Genomic DNA, 17429 nt, shown 5'->3' with positions numbered 1-17429 from the left:
CCGAGGCCTCTCTTCTTGGCTTGCAGATGGCTGCCTTCTCGCTGTGTCTTCACATGGCCTATCCTCTGTGCATGTGCATCCCCAGTGTCTCTGTGTGTCCATTATTTTTCCTTCTTATAAGGACACCAGTCAGATTGGACTAGGACACACCCTAATGACCTCATTTTTAACTTAATCACTTCTTTAAAGGTCCTGTCCAAATATAGTCATAGTTGAAATCTTGAAGGTTCAGGAGTCAATGTATGAATGTGGGGGTGGGGAGGGGGTATATTTCAGCCCCAAACAGTCACTTCCTATTCCCTTTTAGAACTGGTTTATATCTGGAAACATTCAGAAAACATATTGATAATCCTTTTTTGCGCTTAAATATCTCTTGTAAACATCCCATAAAATATCAGGAATTTACCAAACCTCAGAATACTCTTTGGATATTGGCTCCTTAAATGTTTGAACTTTGGCACAGGAAAGTGCAATTCAGGTTTTCTAAACTGAGGCTTAATCTACTTGTAAAAAACTTTTTATTTTGAAGTAGTTATGGTTAATCCACTTCCATGTTCAGCTGTCATAGGCACATTTAATTAGATATAATCCTATTGGCCCCTTTGAACTTGTAAATGTTACATTTACATCTCATCAGATTTTCCTAAATGATCTTGTGTTTCTTTCACAAGGAGGAGAGTAATCTGATTCCTGTTGATCAGCTGGGCCAGAAACTCTTGAAAAAGATAGGAATATCTTGGAACAAGAAGTACAGAAAACAGTATGGACCACTGCGAAAGGTAATACATGACATCTGTATAGGAGGTCCCATCCCGGGAAATTTTACTATGATCGCTTTGCAAAGGAAATTTGAATTAGGTGAAAATAAAATCATTTTTTTTATTTAATGGTTAAAATTCAGTTAAGTTACTTATTATCAAATCAAATAATTTATAGAATCAAGAAGTAAGCAGAAAAAGAAGGGCTTTTAATACAACAGCATCATCACAAGTGCCCTCCTTAATGCCCATCACCCATTTAGCCCATCCCCCACACAACACCCCCTCCAGCAACCCTCAGTTTGTTCTCTGTAGGTAAGATTCTCATGGTTTGCCTCTTTCTCTGTTTTCATCTTATTTTATTTTTCCTTCCCTTTCCCTATGTTCATCTGTTTTGTTTTCTTAAATTCCATGTATGAGTGAAATCATACAATATTTGTCTTTCTCTGACTGACTTATTTCACTTAGCCTAATATACTTCAGTTCCATCAACGTCGTTGCAAATGACAAGATTTCATTCTTTTTGATGGCTCGGTAGTATTGCTCTGTGTGTGTGTGTGTGTGTGTGTGTGTGTGTGTGTGTGTGTGCGTGCATGTGTGTGTGTGTGTGTTTACACCACATCTTTTTTATCCATTGATCAGTCAGTTGACATTTGGGCTCTTTCTGCAGTTTGGCTTTTGTTGATAGTAGTGCTATAAACATTGGGGTGCACGTGCCCCTTTGATTCAGTATTTTTCTTATCCTTTGGATAAATACCTAGTAATGCAATTGCTGGGTCATAGGTTAGTTCTATTTATAATTTTTTGAGGAATCTCCATACTGTTTTCCAGAGTGGCTGCACCAGTTTGCATTCCCACTGACAGTGTAGGAGGGTTCCCCTTTCTCTGCATCTTTGCCGATGTCTGTTGTCTCCTGAGTTGTTAATTTTAGTCATTCTGACAGGTATGAGGTGGTATCTCATTGTGATTTTGATTTGTGTTTCCCTGATGATGAGTGATGGTGAGCATTTTTCATGTGTCTGTTAACCATTTGTAGGTCTTCTTTGGAGAAATGTCTATTCATGTCTTCTGCCCATTTCTTAACTGAATTATTGGTTTTGGGGGTGTTGAGTTTGGTAATTTGTTTATAGGTTTTGGATACTAACCCTTTATCAGATTTGCAAATATCTTCTCCCATTCTGCGGATTGCCTTTTAGTTTTGTTGATTATTTCCTTTGCTGTGCAGAGGCTTTTTATCTTGAGGAAGTCCCAAGAGCTCATTTTTGCATTTGTTTCCCTTGCCCCCGGAGATGTGTCTAGTTAAAAGTTGCTATAGCCAAGGTCAAAGAGGTTGCTGCCTGTGTTCTCTAGGATTTTGATGGTTTCCTCCTCTCACATTTAGGTCTTTCATCCATTTTGAGTTTATTTTTTGTGTATTGTGTAAGAAGTGGTGCAGTTTCATTCTTCTGCATGTCGCTGTCCAGTTTTCCCAACACTGTTTGTTGAAGAGACTTTTTTCCATTAGATATTCTTTCCCACTTTATCAAAGATTAGCTGACAACATAGTTGTGGGTCCATTTCTGGGTTCCCTTTTCTGTTCCATTGGTCTATGTGTCTGTTTTTGTGCCAATACCATTGTGTCTTGATGATTACATCTTTGTAATACAGTTTGAAGTCCAGAATTGTGATGCCTCCAGCTTTCGTTTTCTTTTTCAACATTACTTTGGCTATTCGGGATCTTTTGTGGTACCATACAAATTTTAGGATTGTGTGTTCTAGCTCTGAGAAGAATGCTGGTTCTATTTTGATCAGGATTGCGTTGAAGGTGTAGATTGCTTTGGGTGCTATCAACATTTTAACAATATTTGTTTTTCCAGTCCCTGAGCACGGGATGTTTTTCCATTTTTTTGTGTCTTCAATTTCTTTCATAAGTGTTGTAAACTTTTCAGAGTACATATCTTCTACCTCTTTGGTTAGGTTTATCCCTAGGTATCTTATGGTTTTTGGTGCAGTTGTAAATGGGATTGATTCCTTGATTTCTCCTGCTGCTGCTTCATTATTGGTGTATAGAAATGCAACAGATTTCTGTACATTGATTTTATATCCTTGCAACCTTGCTGAATTAGTTCTAGCAGTGAAGTTCTTGGTGAAGTCTTTCAGGTTTTCCACATAGAGTATCCTGTCATCTGTGAAGAGTGAAAGTTTGACTTCTTCCTTGACAATTTGGATGCCTTTTATTTCTTTTTGTTGTCTGATTGCTGAGGCTAGGACTTCCAGTGCTATGTTGAACAACAATGGTGAGAGTGGACGTCCTGTTGTGTTCCTGAACTTAGGGGAAAAGCTCTCAGTTTTTCCCCATTGAGGATGATACGGGTCTGTTGTATATGGCCTTTTATGATGTTGAGGTATGTTCCTTCTGTCCCAGTTTTCTTGAGGGTTTTTATCAAGAATGGATGCTCTGTTTTGTCAGATGATTTTTCCGCATTTATCGAGAGGATCTTGTGGTTCTTATCCTCTCTTTTATTAAGGTGTGTATCACGTTAATTGATTTGCAGACACTGAACCACCCCTGCAGCCCAGGAATAAATCTCACTTGATTGTGGTGGATAATCCTTTTAATGTACTGTTGGATTTGTTAGGATCTCGTTGAGAATTTTTGCATCCATGTTCATCAGGGAATTAGTCTGTAATTCTCCTTTTTAGTGGGGTCTTTGTCTGGTTTGGGAATGAAGGTAATGCTAGCCTTATAGAAGGAGTTGGAAGTTTTCCTTCCATTTCTATTTTTTGGAACAGTTTCAGAACAGTAAGTATTAATTCTTCTTTAAATATTGGGTAGAATTTCCCTGGGAAGCCATCTGGCCCTGGACTCTTGTTTTTTGGGAGATCTTGTATTTCTGATTCAGTTTCTTTGCTGGTTATGAGTCTATTCAAATTTTCTATTTCTTCCTGTTTCAGTTTTGGTCATTTATATGTTTCTAGGAATTTATCCATTTCTTCTAGATTGCCAAATTTGTTGGCATGTAATTGCTTATAATATTCTTTTATAATTGTATTTCCGTGGTGTTGGTTGTGTTCTCTTTCATTTGTGATATTATTTGTGTGGGTCCTCTTTTATTTTTGATAAATTTGGCTAGGGGGTTATCAGTTTTTTTAATTCTTTCAAAGTACCAGCTCCTAGTTTCATTGATCAATTTGTTCTACTGGTTTTTTGGTTTCTGTATCATTTGTCTCTGCTCTCATCTTTACTTGCTGTCCTTTTTCCACTTTTTCCAGTTCTTTTAGGTGTAAGGTTAGGTTGTGTATTTGACACTTTTGCTTCTTGAGGAGGGGCCTCTATTAGAATATATATTACTTCTTACGACCACCTTTGCTGCATCCCAAAGGTTTTGGACTGTCGTGTTTTCATTTTCATTTGCTTCCATTTAGTTTTTTAATTTCTTCTTTAATTTCCTGGTTAATCCATTCATTCTTTAGTAAGATGTTCTTTAACCTGCATGTATTTGAGGGCTTCCCCAATTTTTTCTTATGGTTGACCTCAAGTTTCATAGTGTTGTGGTCTAAAAATATGCATGGTAAGGACCTCAGTCTTTCTGTACTGGTTCAGGCATGATTTGTGACCCACCATGTGATCTCTTCTGGAGAATGTTCCATGTGCACTCGAAAAGAGTGTGTATTCTGTTGCTTTAGGATGAAATGCTCTGATTATATCTGTTAAGTCCATCTGGTCCAGTGTATCATTCAAAGCCTGTTTCCCTGTTGATCTTCTGCTTAGATGATCTGCCCATTACTGCAAGTGGGGTGTTAAAGTCGCCTACTTTTATTGTGTTATCAGCAAGCTTCTTTAAGTTTGTTATTAATTGATCTGTACATTTGATTGCTTTCAAGATAGGGGCATAAATATTTAGTAGTTAGATCTTCTTGTTGGATAGCCTCCTTTATTATGATCTAGTGCCTTTCTTCATCTCTTATGATAGTCTTTGATTTGAAATCTAGTTTGCCTAAGTATGGCTACTGCAGCTTCCTTTTGATGTCCGTTAGCATGAGAAATGGTTCTCCACCCCTCACTTTCAATCTGGAGGTGTCTGTGGGTGTAAAATGAGTCTTTTGTGAGTCAGCATATTGATGGGTCTTGTTTTTGTGACCATTCGGATACCCTGTGTCTTTTGATTGGAACATTTTAGTCCATTTACGTTCAGAATAATTGTCAATAGATATGAATTTAGTGCCATTGTATTACCTGTAAAGTTTCTGATTCTGTGGATTGCCTCTGTTCTTTTCTAGTCTTGGTTGCTTTTGGTCTCTCTTTCCCTGTCTAAGGGTCCCCTTTAATAATTCTTGCAGAGCTGGTTTAGTGTTCACAAACTCCTTTGGTTTTTGCTTGTCTTGGAGGCTCTTTATCTCTCCTTCTATTCTGAATGACAGCCTTGCTGGATAAAGGATTCTTGGCTGCATATTTTTCCCATTTAGCACATTGAATATTTCCTGCCACTCCCTTCTGGCCTGTCAGGTTTCTGTGGACAGGTCTGCTAACCTTATGTGTCTGCTCTTGTAGGTTAAGGACGTTGTGTTCCTAACTGCTTTCAGAATTCTCTCTTTATCTTTGTGTTTTGCAAGTGTTACTGTGGTATGTCTTGATGTTGACCTGTTTTTTGCTGATTTTTTTTTTTTAACGTTTATTCATCTTTGAGAGACAGAGAGAGAGAGCAGGGAAGGGGTAGAGAGAGGGAGACACAGAATCCAAAGCAGACTCCAGGCTCTGAGCTGTCAGCACAGAGTCCAACGCGGAGCTTGAACTCAAAAACTGCGAGATCATGACCTGAGCCCAAGTCGGACGCTCAACCGACTGAGCCACCCAGGTGCTCTGAGTTTTTTTGCTGATTTTTGAGGGGAGCTCTCTGTGCCTCTTGGACTTGAATGCCTGTTTCCTTCCTCAGATTAGGGAAGTTCTCAGCTATAATTTGTTCAAATAAACCTTCTGTCCCTTTTTCCTGCTCTTCTTCTGGAACTCCTATAATACGGATATTATTGCACTTTATGGATTGCTGAATTCCCCAAGTCTGTATTTGTGATGCAGTGGTTTTATTTCCCTCTTCTTTTCAGCTTCATTATTTCCATAGTTTTATCTTCTGTGTCACCTATTCGTTCCCCTGCTGCTTTGATCTTCCTTGTGAATACATCCAGTCAGTTTTGCATCTCAGTTAGCATTTTTTATTTCAGCCTGATTTTTAGGTCTCTTATCTCTGCAGCAGGGGTTTCTCTGGTGTCTTCTATGCTTTTTCAAGCCCAGCTGGTATTATTATGACTGTTGTTCTAAATTCTTGTTCAGCTATATTGCTTATATCTTTTGTGAGCAAATTCCTGGCTGTGGTTTCTTCTTGATACTTCTTTTGGGGAGAATTCCTCCACCTTGCCATTTTGTCTAGGTTTCTGTTTTTTGCATGTTACGAAAGCTTACATGTCCTGCTCCTGAGAGTAATGCTATGTTAAGAAAAGGGGTCACGTCCAGGCTGCCCAGGCCTAGCGCTTCAGGAAGCGCTCTGGTGTATGCTGTGTGCACTCTGCTTTGTGATTTGGCTGCTCTTTCCCCCAGGTCAGTCCTACACAGAGTTCATCCTTGCTTGCAGTGGGGAGCATTTGGACCTTTAACTGGGTGTGCTTTGATTTGTTTGTTAAAATAAGACTGATTTTTTTAAAAAGCCTGATTCAAAAAAGGAAAAGGAACAAAAAAAACAAACAAAAAACTGTAAGCCTAGTTCCAAAAAAAAGAAGGAAAGGGGAAAAAAATAAAAAGCCTGATCCAGACAACAAGAAAAGGAAACGAAAAAACAAATGAACAAATAACTATAAGCCTGATTCAAAAAAAAAAAACCTGGTCCTATTTCCCCCAGAACTGAAGGTGGTGCTTCAGAGCACTTTATGTTCCATAGACTTGGTGCATGTGGGGCTGGGGGGCGTGCTGGTCCTCTGGGGGAGAGTCTTGCCGTGCTGGCTCACAGTCAGACCTGCCCTAGTAAAGCTGCACCTGCAGGGGCACCTAGGCAGCTAGGTGGCTCAGTCAGTTGAGTCTCCGACTTTGGCTCAGGTCATGATCTCATGGTTTCGGAGTTCAAGACCCACATCAGGCTCACTGCTGTCCGTGCAGAGCCCGCTTCAGATTTTCTGTCCCCCTCTCTCTGCCCCTCCCCCACTTGCGCTGGTTCTTTCTCTCTCTCTCAAAAATAAAACATTAAAAAAAAAAAAAGATGCACCTGTAAGGGACAGGGTGTGTGGTTTGGTGTAAGCAGTTCCACCTTCCGCTGGTGGGGGCGCTGTGCTGGCCTTGCTGGTGGGCGGAGAAAGATGGTGTCACCTTGCTCTCTTCCCCAGAGAGGAGAGGGGAACTCACATCTGCCACTGTTCAGGGAGTCCTCACAGACCAGCGAACAATCTCCCCTTCTGTGTCCCAGGTTTCTGTCAGATCCCTGCTCTCAACCCTTCTGTGCCCAGGCCGTCAACACACAGCCTTTGGTTTATCTCTTGTGGTTATCTTTGGCACGCAGCTAGGATTCGGAACTCCATATTTTAAAGGACCCTGCACACGCCGGATCCACTCCCCTCCAGGGAGCCTCGCATTCTTGCAGCGCTGCGCCTGGTGCCGGCCTGTCCCAGAAAAGCAGTCGCATGACCGAGCAGGTGCCTGGAGTTTATGGTGAAGCACAGCAAAAAGCTGCGGCCAGGTTATCCACCCTCTGTTTGCACCTTTGTCCCCTGGTGCTGATCGGCTGCTCAAAGGCGCCAGCCAGGTCTTTTGTCCTTGAAGAGGCAATATATTCTCTTCCTAATGCACTCCAGGAAATGGAACGTTCTCTCCCAGTATAACCTGGGGCATCCCCACACTCCACTGTCCTCTCCCAGGCCTTTGCCCTCCTCCTCCCCAGGAGCACAGCTGCCCACCGAGATCAACTCCTGTGAATGCTGTAGACTTTGATAACCTCCAACTTTGAGTTCCACTCTGCAGAAACTGGTGATATAGTCCATTTCTCCTGATTCCCCAGTCACTGGGTTTGGAGGAGTGCTTTTCTTGCACGAACCCCATGAGGTCTCTCTAACCCCTCTCCCTTTCCTCTCCGCAAAAAGGGCTTCCTCCCTTCCATGCACCACAGCTCTTCTGTCCCCTAATTCATGTCACTGCACCTGCACCTGCCACATTTTCTCCCTCAAGATGCGCAGAATGTTCTCTTAATCCTCCGATTGATTTTCTAGGTGTGAATTCAGAATCATTTGATGTTGATCTAGCTGTTTTCGAGGAACAAGGCAAGGCCAGGTTCCCCCTACTACTCCACCATCTTAACTCCCTCCCCCCCACCCCAGGTTTTCCTTGAAAACAATTGGGTAAGGGCCCCTGGGTGGCTCAATTAAGCTTCTAACCTCTGCTTAGGTCATGATCTCATGGTTCGTGGGTTTGAGCCCCACGTCGGGCTCTGCGCTGACAGCTCAGAAGCTGGAGGCTGCTTCAGGTTCTGTGTTTCCTTCTCTGTGACCCCCCCCCCCACTTGTGCTCTGTCTCTCTCCCTCTCTCAAAAATAAATATTAAAAATTTTTAAGAAAACAAAAAACAAAGAATAATTGGGTCAGTGTCTCGGTATTTTACTCTTGAGTATGATATTAGTTGTGCACATTTTTAAAAAATATAAATACCCTCGGGCACCTGGGTGGCTCAGTCGGTTGGGCGTCTGACTTCAGCTCAGGTCATGATCTCATAGTTCGTGAGTTCAAGCCCGCATTGGGTTCTGCTTTGCGCACAGAGCGCCCTTTATATCTTCTCTCCCCCTCTCCCTCTCCCTCTCCCCTTTCCTCCCTCCCTCCCTCCCTTGTCCTCTCTCTCTCTCTCTCTCTGTCGAAAATAAACAGAATACTTAAAAGAAAAATATAAATACCTTTTGTAATTTTGAGGGAGTTAGCTTTTAACTCATAGTTGACTGATCATTTCATCTTGAGTAGAGGTTGGATTTTATCAAATGTTGACTCAGTTTTGTGGGGTTTTTTTGTCTTGTACACCTTTTTTCTGTTAATGTGATGAATTCCATTGATTGACCTTTTTAATGTTAAACAAATCTTATATTTCTGAGAATAATCCCACTTGGTCATGATACTCTCTATATTGCTGTCTTCATTTAGCTCATATTCAGGATTTTCGTGTCTGCATTTGTGAGAGATATGAGTCTTGATTTTCTTTTTTTGTAAAGTCTTTGTCAGATTTTAGTATCAAGGTTATATAGGACTCAGAAGTTGGAAAATACTCCTTTTTTTATATTTTTGGAGGAATTCTCTCAGATTGATAATTTTTTTCTTAAATGTTTGATGAGGCTATTGAGACCTGAAATTGTATTTTATTTAATTCCAGTGTAAGTAACATACAGTGTTAATATTAGTTTCAGCTGTGCAATATAGTGATTCAACAGTTCCCTGTATTCTCAGTGTTCATCATAAGTACACTCTTAATCCCCTTCACCTGTTTCACCCATCCCCCCCCAGCCACCTCCCCTCTGGTAACCACCAGTTTGTTCACTCTCATTAAGAGTCTGTTTCTTGGTTTGTCTCTTTTTTCCTTTGCTCATTTATTCTGTTTTTTGTTTTGTTTTGTTTCTTCAATTCCACATGAGTGAAATCATACGGTTTTTGTCTTTGACTGACTGACTTCACCTAGCATAATAGCCTCTAGCTCCATCCATGTTGTTGCAAAGGCAAGATTTCATTTGAATAATATTCCGTTGTATATAAGTACCACATCTTTATCCATTCATCTATTAATGGAGACACTTGGCTGCTACCATAGTTTGGCTCTTGTAAATAACGCTGCAGTAAATACAGGGGTGCCTATATCCCTTTGAATTAGTGTTTTCTTATTCTTTGGGTAAATACCGAGTAGTGTGATTACTGGATCGTAGGGTAGTTCTGTTTTTACCTTTGTGAAGAACCTCCATGCTGTCTTCCACAGTGGCTGTGCCAGTTTGAGCTCCCACCAACAGTTTACAAGGATTCCTTTTTCTCCACATCCTCGCCAACACTTGAGATTTTGATTTTAGCCATTCTGACAGGTATGAGGTGATATATCTCATTGTGGTTTTGATTTGCATTTCCCTGATGATGAGTGATGTTAAGCATCTTTTCATGCATCTATTGGCCATTTGTATGTTTTTGGAGAAATGTCTGTTCATGTCTTCTGTCCATTTTTAATTGGATTATTTGGTGGGGTTTTTTGGAGTTTGCATTATATAGTTTTTTAATATATTTTGGATATTAACCCTTTATCGGAGATATGTCAGTTGCAAATATCTTCTCCCATTCGGTAGGTTGTCTTTTAGTTTTGTTGGTTTTCTTTGCTGTGCAGAAGCCTTTTATTTTGATGTAGTCCCAATAGTTGATTTTTGCTTTTGTTTCCCTTGCCTCAGGAGACATACCTAGAAGGATGTTGCTACAACCAGTGTCAGAGAAATTACTGCCTGTGCTCTTTTCTACGATTTTTATGATTTCAGGTCTTACATTTAGGTCCTTAATCCATTTTATTTTTGTGTATGGTGTAAGAAAGTGGTCCAGGTTCATTCATCTGCATGTGGCTGTTCAGTTTTCCCAGTACCATTTGTTAAAGAGACTGTCTTTTTCCCATTGCATATTCTTGCCTCCTTTGTCAAAGATTAATTGGCCATATAATTGTGGTTTTACATCTGGGCTTTCTGTTCTGTTGAGACCTGAAATTTTTTTGGAGTAAGGTTTTTTAATTATACTTTAATTTGTTTTATTGTAGAGTTCTTTAGATTTTCTCTTCTTGCATTATTTTGGAAAATTTTGTTGTTTAAGGAGTTTGTTCCTTTATTTGTGATGTCAAATTTATTAGCATAAAATTATTCACAATATTTTGTGTTTTCTGTAGTGTCTATAGAACCTGAAGTTGTTTCCTTTTTTTCATTCCTAATATTAATTTGTATTTTATCACTTTTTTCCATCAGTCTTGCTTGGGGTTTATCAGGTTTATTAAACTTTTTCAAAAACTTTTGCCTCTTTTGATTTTCTCTATGGATCATCTCTTTTCTATTTCATTGATTTCTGCTCTTGTTTTTAATTATTTCCTTCCTTTTTCCTCTGGGATTTAATTTGATCAACTTTTTTCTAGTTTCCTGGGTTGGTATCTGAGTTGCTTTTAACACTTCCTTTTTTAAAATGTTTGTTTACTTATTTATTTTGAGAGAGTGAGCGAGTATGAGCAGGGGAGGGGCAGAGAGAGAGAGAGAGAGAGAGAATCCCAAGCAAGATCTGCACTGCCAGCATAGAGCATGGAGCACAACTTGGGGCTCAAACCCATGAACCCATGAGAACATGACCTGAGCCGAAATCAAGAGTTGGACACTCAACCGACTGAGCCACCCAGGCGCCCTTAAACCTTCCTTTTAGTAGATGCTTTTAAAGCTGTCAATTTCCTTCTCAGCACTAATTTAGCTGCAGCCAAATCTGACATGTTTTCATTATCATTCTGTTCAAAATATTTTGTAATCTCCCTTGTGGTGTGTGTGTGTGTGTGTGTGTGTGTGTGTGTGTAAATGTGTTGCTTAATTTCCAGATATTTAGGGATTTCTTTTTATCTTTTTGTTATATCCATAAATTGATTTCTAGTTAATTCCATTGTACTCTTGAGAACATGCTCTCCCTGATTTTAATTCTTTTGAATTTATTGAGATTTGTTCCACACCTCAGAATATGGTCTGTGTTGCTGCATATTCAGAATTTACCATAAAAGTTATTTTCTGCAGTTGCTGGATATATTTTGTAAATGTCAACTGTGTCACATTGGTTGATAGTGTTCTGTTTTCTTCTCTGTCCTTACTAATTTTTCTGTCTTTTGGTTGTGTCTTTTGGTTTAACTATCCAGCTACAATGGTGGATTTCTCCCTCCCCCTTTTACTTTGGACAACTTTACTTCATGTACCCTGAAGTGATACCATTAGGTGCATACACATTTTGGATTTTTATGGTCTCCTGACATACAGTGCCCTTCCTTTATCTCTGCTAATATTCCTTGCCTTGAAATTTACCTTGTCTAGTATTGATGTAACCTTGCAAGCTTTTTTATATAAGTGTGTCTCTTGCAGTGTGAAGTTGGCTCTTTTTTATTTGGGATAATTGTGATTTTTAAGTAATCTCTCCTTTTATTTAAAGCATAATTTGTTAGCATAAAGTTGTTTGAAATATTACCGTGTTACCTTCTTACTGTCCATAGGATTGGATGTTCCCTGGTTCATTTCTGATCTTGATAATTTGGGTGTTTCGGCTTTCTCTTTCATCAGTCTTGCTAGGGGTTCATCACATCTATTAAACTCTTTAAGAAAGTAACTTTGTATGTGTTGATTCTTCTATGCTGTTTGTTTTCTGTCAGATAATAGTTTGATAAGTTTCTTTTAATTAGAATGTGTAGTCCTTTTGGTTTTAATGCATTAATATGGTTGAGTTTGAATTTACCATCGAGGTATTTGGTTTTTATTTGCCACCTGTTTTTTGCTCCTTCTTACTTACCTTTTAGATTAATCAGGTGACTTTTAGTGTTTCATCTTTATCTCCTCTGGTGGCTAATAGCTGTATTTCTGTAGTTTTTTTTATTCTAGGGATCATATTATACATAAGTCCGTATTACTAATTACAGATTCATGGCACACCACTTCATGAACAGTGTAACATGCTCACAGTGGTGTAATTGCATTTCTGCTGTTGTCTTATGTTTTACCATTACAGGTAAACTCCACTCCACGTTATTTATTTTTATTATTATTAAATTTTGCTTTAAACACTCAGGCAGCTTTTTTTTTAATGTTTATTTTTTTGAGAAAGAGACAGAGCACGAATGGGGGAGGGGCAGAGAGCGAGGGAGACGCAGAATCCGAAGCAAGTTCCAGGCTCTGAGTATCAGCACAGAGCCCGAGGTGGGACTCAAACTCAAGCACTGTGAGATCGAGACCTGAGCTGAAGTCGGAGGCCTAAGTGACTGAGCCACCCAGGCTCCCCAAGCAACTTTTTAAAAAACTGAATGAAAAAGTCGTGTTTTATGCTTATCCATTCTGGTGTTCACTGGTTCTTGCACATTCAGCCATGCATCTGATATCACTGCCCTGGAATGTAATAGAACTTCAAGTCTTTTGAGAATGTCCCTCTTCGAGTCTTGGTGAAAATATTCTCGGCTCATTTGATTGAAATTGTTATTGTGTCTTCAGTTTTTTTAAGGGATATTTTTGCAGGATATAAAATTCTGGTTTTATAGGTTTTGGTTTTTGTTTTTTCCTTTCAGTACCTTAAAAATGACACTCCATTATGTGTTGGCTTCCATTATTTTGGTTCCGTGACTTGAACGTAATGTGTCCTTTTCTCTGCCAGCTTTTAAGATTTTTTTTCTCTTTCTTTGATTTTTAGCAGTTTATTTATTTATTTTTTGTTGTTATTTTTAAAATTTATTTTGAGAGAGACAAAGTGTGAGTTGGAGAGGGGCAGAGAGAGAGAAGGGAGAGAAAATCCCAAGCAGGCTTCACACTGTCAGGGCAGTGTTTTATGGCTAAGCTGAAACCAAGAGTTGGCCCTTACCGACTGGGCCCCCCAGGGCCCCCATGGTTTTAGCAGTTTAACAATAATGTGTCTCAGTATGGTATTCTTTGTGTTAATTGCTTTGTATTTGCTAAGTTTTTTGTATCTGTAACTTAAAGTCTTTCTTCAGTTTTGGCCACTGTCTTCTTAATTTATTGTCTGCCCATTATCTCTCTTCTCCTTCTGGGACTACAGTTACATATGTATTAGAACATTCTGGATTTCCTCACAGATGTTAGATAACTGGGTTTTTTTTTTTTCTTTTTCTGAAAATTTTTACCTCTCCTTCAATTTGGATAATTTACATTGCTTCATCTTCAAGGTCATTGGTTCTCCTGCTATATCTAGTCTTCCATTAAGCCCAGCTAGTGAACTTTTTATTTAGATACTGTATTTTTCAGCTTTAGAATTTCCACTTAGCTGTAATGGAGAGTGTCCATTTCTCCACTGAAACTCCCTATCTGAACCCACTCTGTTCATCCTTTCTTATAAATTAAATACATTTTTGAAAGTCTAATTGGCTTTATTAAGCTATATAAATTAAGTATTTGTAATAATTTCTCGGTATCATAATGTCTGGATCGTTTCTGGGTCTATTTCCATTAACTTTTTTTTTCTCTTGTGAATTGACCGTGTCATCTCTTGATTATGAAAAACACTGTCCTGTTTGCATGTCATTTAATCTTACATTGCCTATGGGTGCTGTTCTCTAAAGAGTTTCACAATATGTCATACCAGGCTGTTAAATTACCTTTGAATCGTCTTGATCCTCTGGTAGCTTCATTTTACAGTTTGTAGGGTGGGCCTATTGCAGTGTTGCTATTAGTCCTGAGACACGCCTGGTCCTCCCTCTTAAGACAGAGGTTGCCAGAATATGGCCACTGCCTGTTTTTATACAGCCCTGAGCTAAGAACTCTCTTTGCATTTTTAAATGGTTATTTATTTTAAAAAGCTATATAGGTGCCTACATAATGTCCTCAAGTTTGCCTCTTAAGTTCACAAAGCCTAAGGTGTTTACTGTCCAACCTTTTACAAGTTTGCCAGCCCCCAGCCTAAGGCATGGCCCTTCTAGGATTTCAGTGGAAAGCCTGAGATGTTTGTCATACTCCTCTAACTTGCCAGGACTTTAGTTTCACGTTCTTCTATCCAGCAGCAGGATGCTAAAGTCTATGCTCAGATAGAATCTGCCAGCTGTTGCTTCCTGTGGGGTTTTGTGCATCTTGGATTGTGCATTTACTGTTCAGGAGTCAGCCAAGGATTCTAGGGGGATTTGGAGTAGATTTGAGGCTCCTTTATACGGCTCTTTCACTTTCTAGCCTCTCTGGCATGTTCAAATTCTGTTTCCTTGGCTCAGTAAGACTCCTGCCCTTTGCTTGAACCCCTCTACTGCTACAAACTGGGAAGCAGTGGGTTAATGTAAAACTCATCGAGTTTGCTTCCCTTTGAAGGACTATGTCCCCTGTTTTATGCCTGTTTTTGGTTACTCTCCAAACATTTGTTTTCATTATTTTGTCTAGAGTTTATCATTTCTTATCAGGAAAGTTAGTCCAATAAAAGTTCTCTGCTGTTACTGGGACCAGATTGTGCCAAGTTTGAGGCTTAAAAGAATTAATCCTCAATTATTAAACAAAGAAAAAAATGGCTAACCAGAAAGTTCATTACTCAAAGTTTTCAAACTGTTATTTGATTGTTCCTAAACAAATTAGCTACAAAACTATTTTACTATCTTTTATACACAGTGTTAACAATACTGTCTGGGTCATATACTCATTCCCTTCTGTTGGTGGTACCATCCTACTTTGATGAGAGTTGGCATTGCTGCACATTCATTCTTTCCAAGTGGAAAATGAGGGAGTCACCTTTCCATATTGACTGATGGACTAAGCAGATGTTGTGCATACCTCCCAGGTGGTTTCCTGCATAAAGTAACTTTGTGCTGTGAGGCAAGAAGATGCAAGGCCACACAGCAATCAGGGAGTGAGAAGGGACAAGAGTAGGGCTGAAAGAGGGGATAGGCAACGAGGAAAGAATGGTTTTTTCTTTCTAACCTTTTAGCGAGAACTTGATTAATAGTTTTTAGGATTAAGACTTAAGCCTTCTGTGCTTTGATTTCCTGAGCTAACCTGTCAGTTTCCTGGATAGACAACATTCAATTTAGTCCATGTTAAATGACAATTTCAGCTTATGATTATTACTTTATTCCTTTATTCCTTTATTACTCAGACAGAGTTTGTCTGAGTCACTAGTTTTGAAATTCTCTTCCGTAACGTTTCACTGTTGTGATTGCCTTTGTTTTATGCTCTGTTTATACTCTGTTTGAAACATCTCAAAAGTGTTTGTTCTGCCTAATCTATTTTAGTAAAGTACTTTTCAAAACTAGTGTTATTGAGGTATAATTAAAGTATTTTTTGGCTTGTGGCACGGCAGCTTTCTCCCTTGACGTGACTGTTAGACTGTTTAAAGGAGAGCACTCTGATTGTTATTAAATGTCTCATCAGGACTCAAACGGATTTTTTTTTTTTTTCCCTTCTTAGCTGGGTAGGCCAAAAATAAATGTGAAGTTCAAATATTTAGTCACAGAAAGGAAGATGTAGTTTTTTATTTAAAAAAAAATTTTTTTATTAACCTTAGTATTTGTTTTTTGTCTCTCTGTAGTTCTTACAGCTTCATTCTCAGATATTTCTGCTCAGTTCAGATGAAAGTACAGTTAGTCTCTTGAAGAATGGTTCTCTCCAGGCTGAGTCCGATTTTCAAAAGAAGGATCAACACCTTTTCCAGATGCATACTTCAGAATCCCCAGGATTAAATGACAGAAACTCCTGTCCCCACTGGTTTGATATAAATGATTCCAAAGTCCGACCAATCAAGGAAAAAGATATTGAACAGCAGTTTCAGGGTAAAGAAAGTGCCTACATGTTGTTTTATCGGAAATCCCAGTTGCAGAGACCCCCTGAAGGTATGGAAAGAAAAATGTTCTATTTGTTTAAGTTGATGATGTTAGGTGATAAATATTTAATGCTGTTTGAATTTTTACCCTTTTAAAAGAAAGTTTACTCTTGGGCACCTGGGTGGCTCATCGGTTAAGCATCTGACTCTTGGTTTCAGCTCAGGTCATAATCTCACGGTTTCGTGAGTACGAGTCCCACATGGGCTCTGCAATGACAGTGAGGAGGGATTCTCCCTCTCCCTCTCTCTCTGCCCCTCCCCCACTCATGCTGTCTCTGTCTCTCAAAATAAATCAATAAACTTAAAAAGTTTACTCTTGGGGGGCGCCTGGGTGGCGCAGTCGGTTAAGCGTCCGACTTCAGCCAGGTCACGATCTCGCGGTCCGTGAGTTCGAGCCCCGCATCGGGCTCTGGGCTGATGGCTCAGAGCCTGGAGCCTGTTTCCGATTCTGTGTCTCCCTCTCTCTCTCTGCCCCTCCCCTGTTCATGCTCTGTCTCTCTCTGTCCCAAAAATAAATAAACGTTGAAAAAAAAATTTTTAAAAAAAAAAAAAAAAAAAAAAAAGTTTACTCTTGGAACATTTTTAAATATTTTCAAGATTAACAGGAGGAAACACATTATGCAAAAGATATCTAACAGTCATTTTATAATTATATATTTCTATTTATTTTTTCTCCTTTAATAATATGAGGTCATAGTTAGTATTTCAAAATCGGGTGCTTGGATCACATAATGGGTTCTTGTTGTGTGGACCGACTTGCTTGTGATTGCCCTATGCTTAGGCTTGGCTGTGTCGTTTGGCCATGTGTTTGTTGCCTTTGAGTTGTAAGGGGCCCTAGTCTTGTTTTCTTTTTTTTCACCGTTTTTTTTTTGTTTTTTTTTTATTTTTGGGACAGAGAGAGACAGAGCATGAACGGGGGAGGGGAAGAGAGAGAGAGGGAGACACAGAATCGGAAACAGGCTCCAGGCTCCGAGCCATCAGCCCAGAGCCTGACACGGGGCTCGAACTCACGGACCGCGAGATCGTGACCTGGCTGAAGTCGGACGCTTAACCGACTGCGCCACCCAGGCGCCCCATTGTTTTCATATGTCCCCTTTTACTTCTTTTTTCCTTTCCCTCAAGATAATTAATGTAGTCTCTGAGCAA

General features: G+C 39.5%; 1 protein-coding gene across 17 annotated transcripts in view; it reads left to right on the top strand.

The window, feature by feature from the left end:
- The window catches only part of USP40 (ubiquitin specific peptidase 40), a 90123-nt gene that overhangs the window by 22665 nt on the left and 50029 nt on the right, over nt 1–17429 (top strand). For 16 of the 17 annotated variants that reach the window (XM_045034635.1, XM_023259824.2, XM_045034636.1 and 13 more), the window contains 2 exons: nt 672–779; nt 15993–16293. In XM_045034635.1, coding sequence (XP_044890570.1) covers nt 672–779; nt 15993–16293 — 409 coding nt within the window. Of the gene's footprint in view, nt 1–671; nt 780–9790; nt 9815–15992; nt 16294–17429 lie in introns of those variants that run through there. The other variant, XM_045034646.1, reaches the window with a different exon arrangement.

The sequence above is a fragment of the Felis catus genome, chromosome C1 (genome assembly GCF_018350175.1).
Source record: "Felis catus isolate Fca126 chromosome C1, F.catus_Fca126_mat1.0, whole genome shotgun sequence".
NCBI classification, from domain to species: Eukaryota; Metazoa; Chordata; class Mammalia; order Carnivora; family Felidae; genus Felis; species Felis catus.
This window is presented reverse-complemented; position numbering and strand designations above follow the sequence as displayed.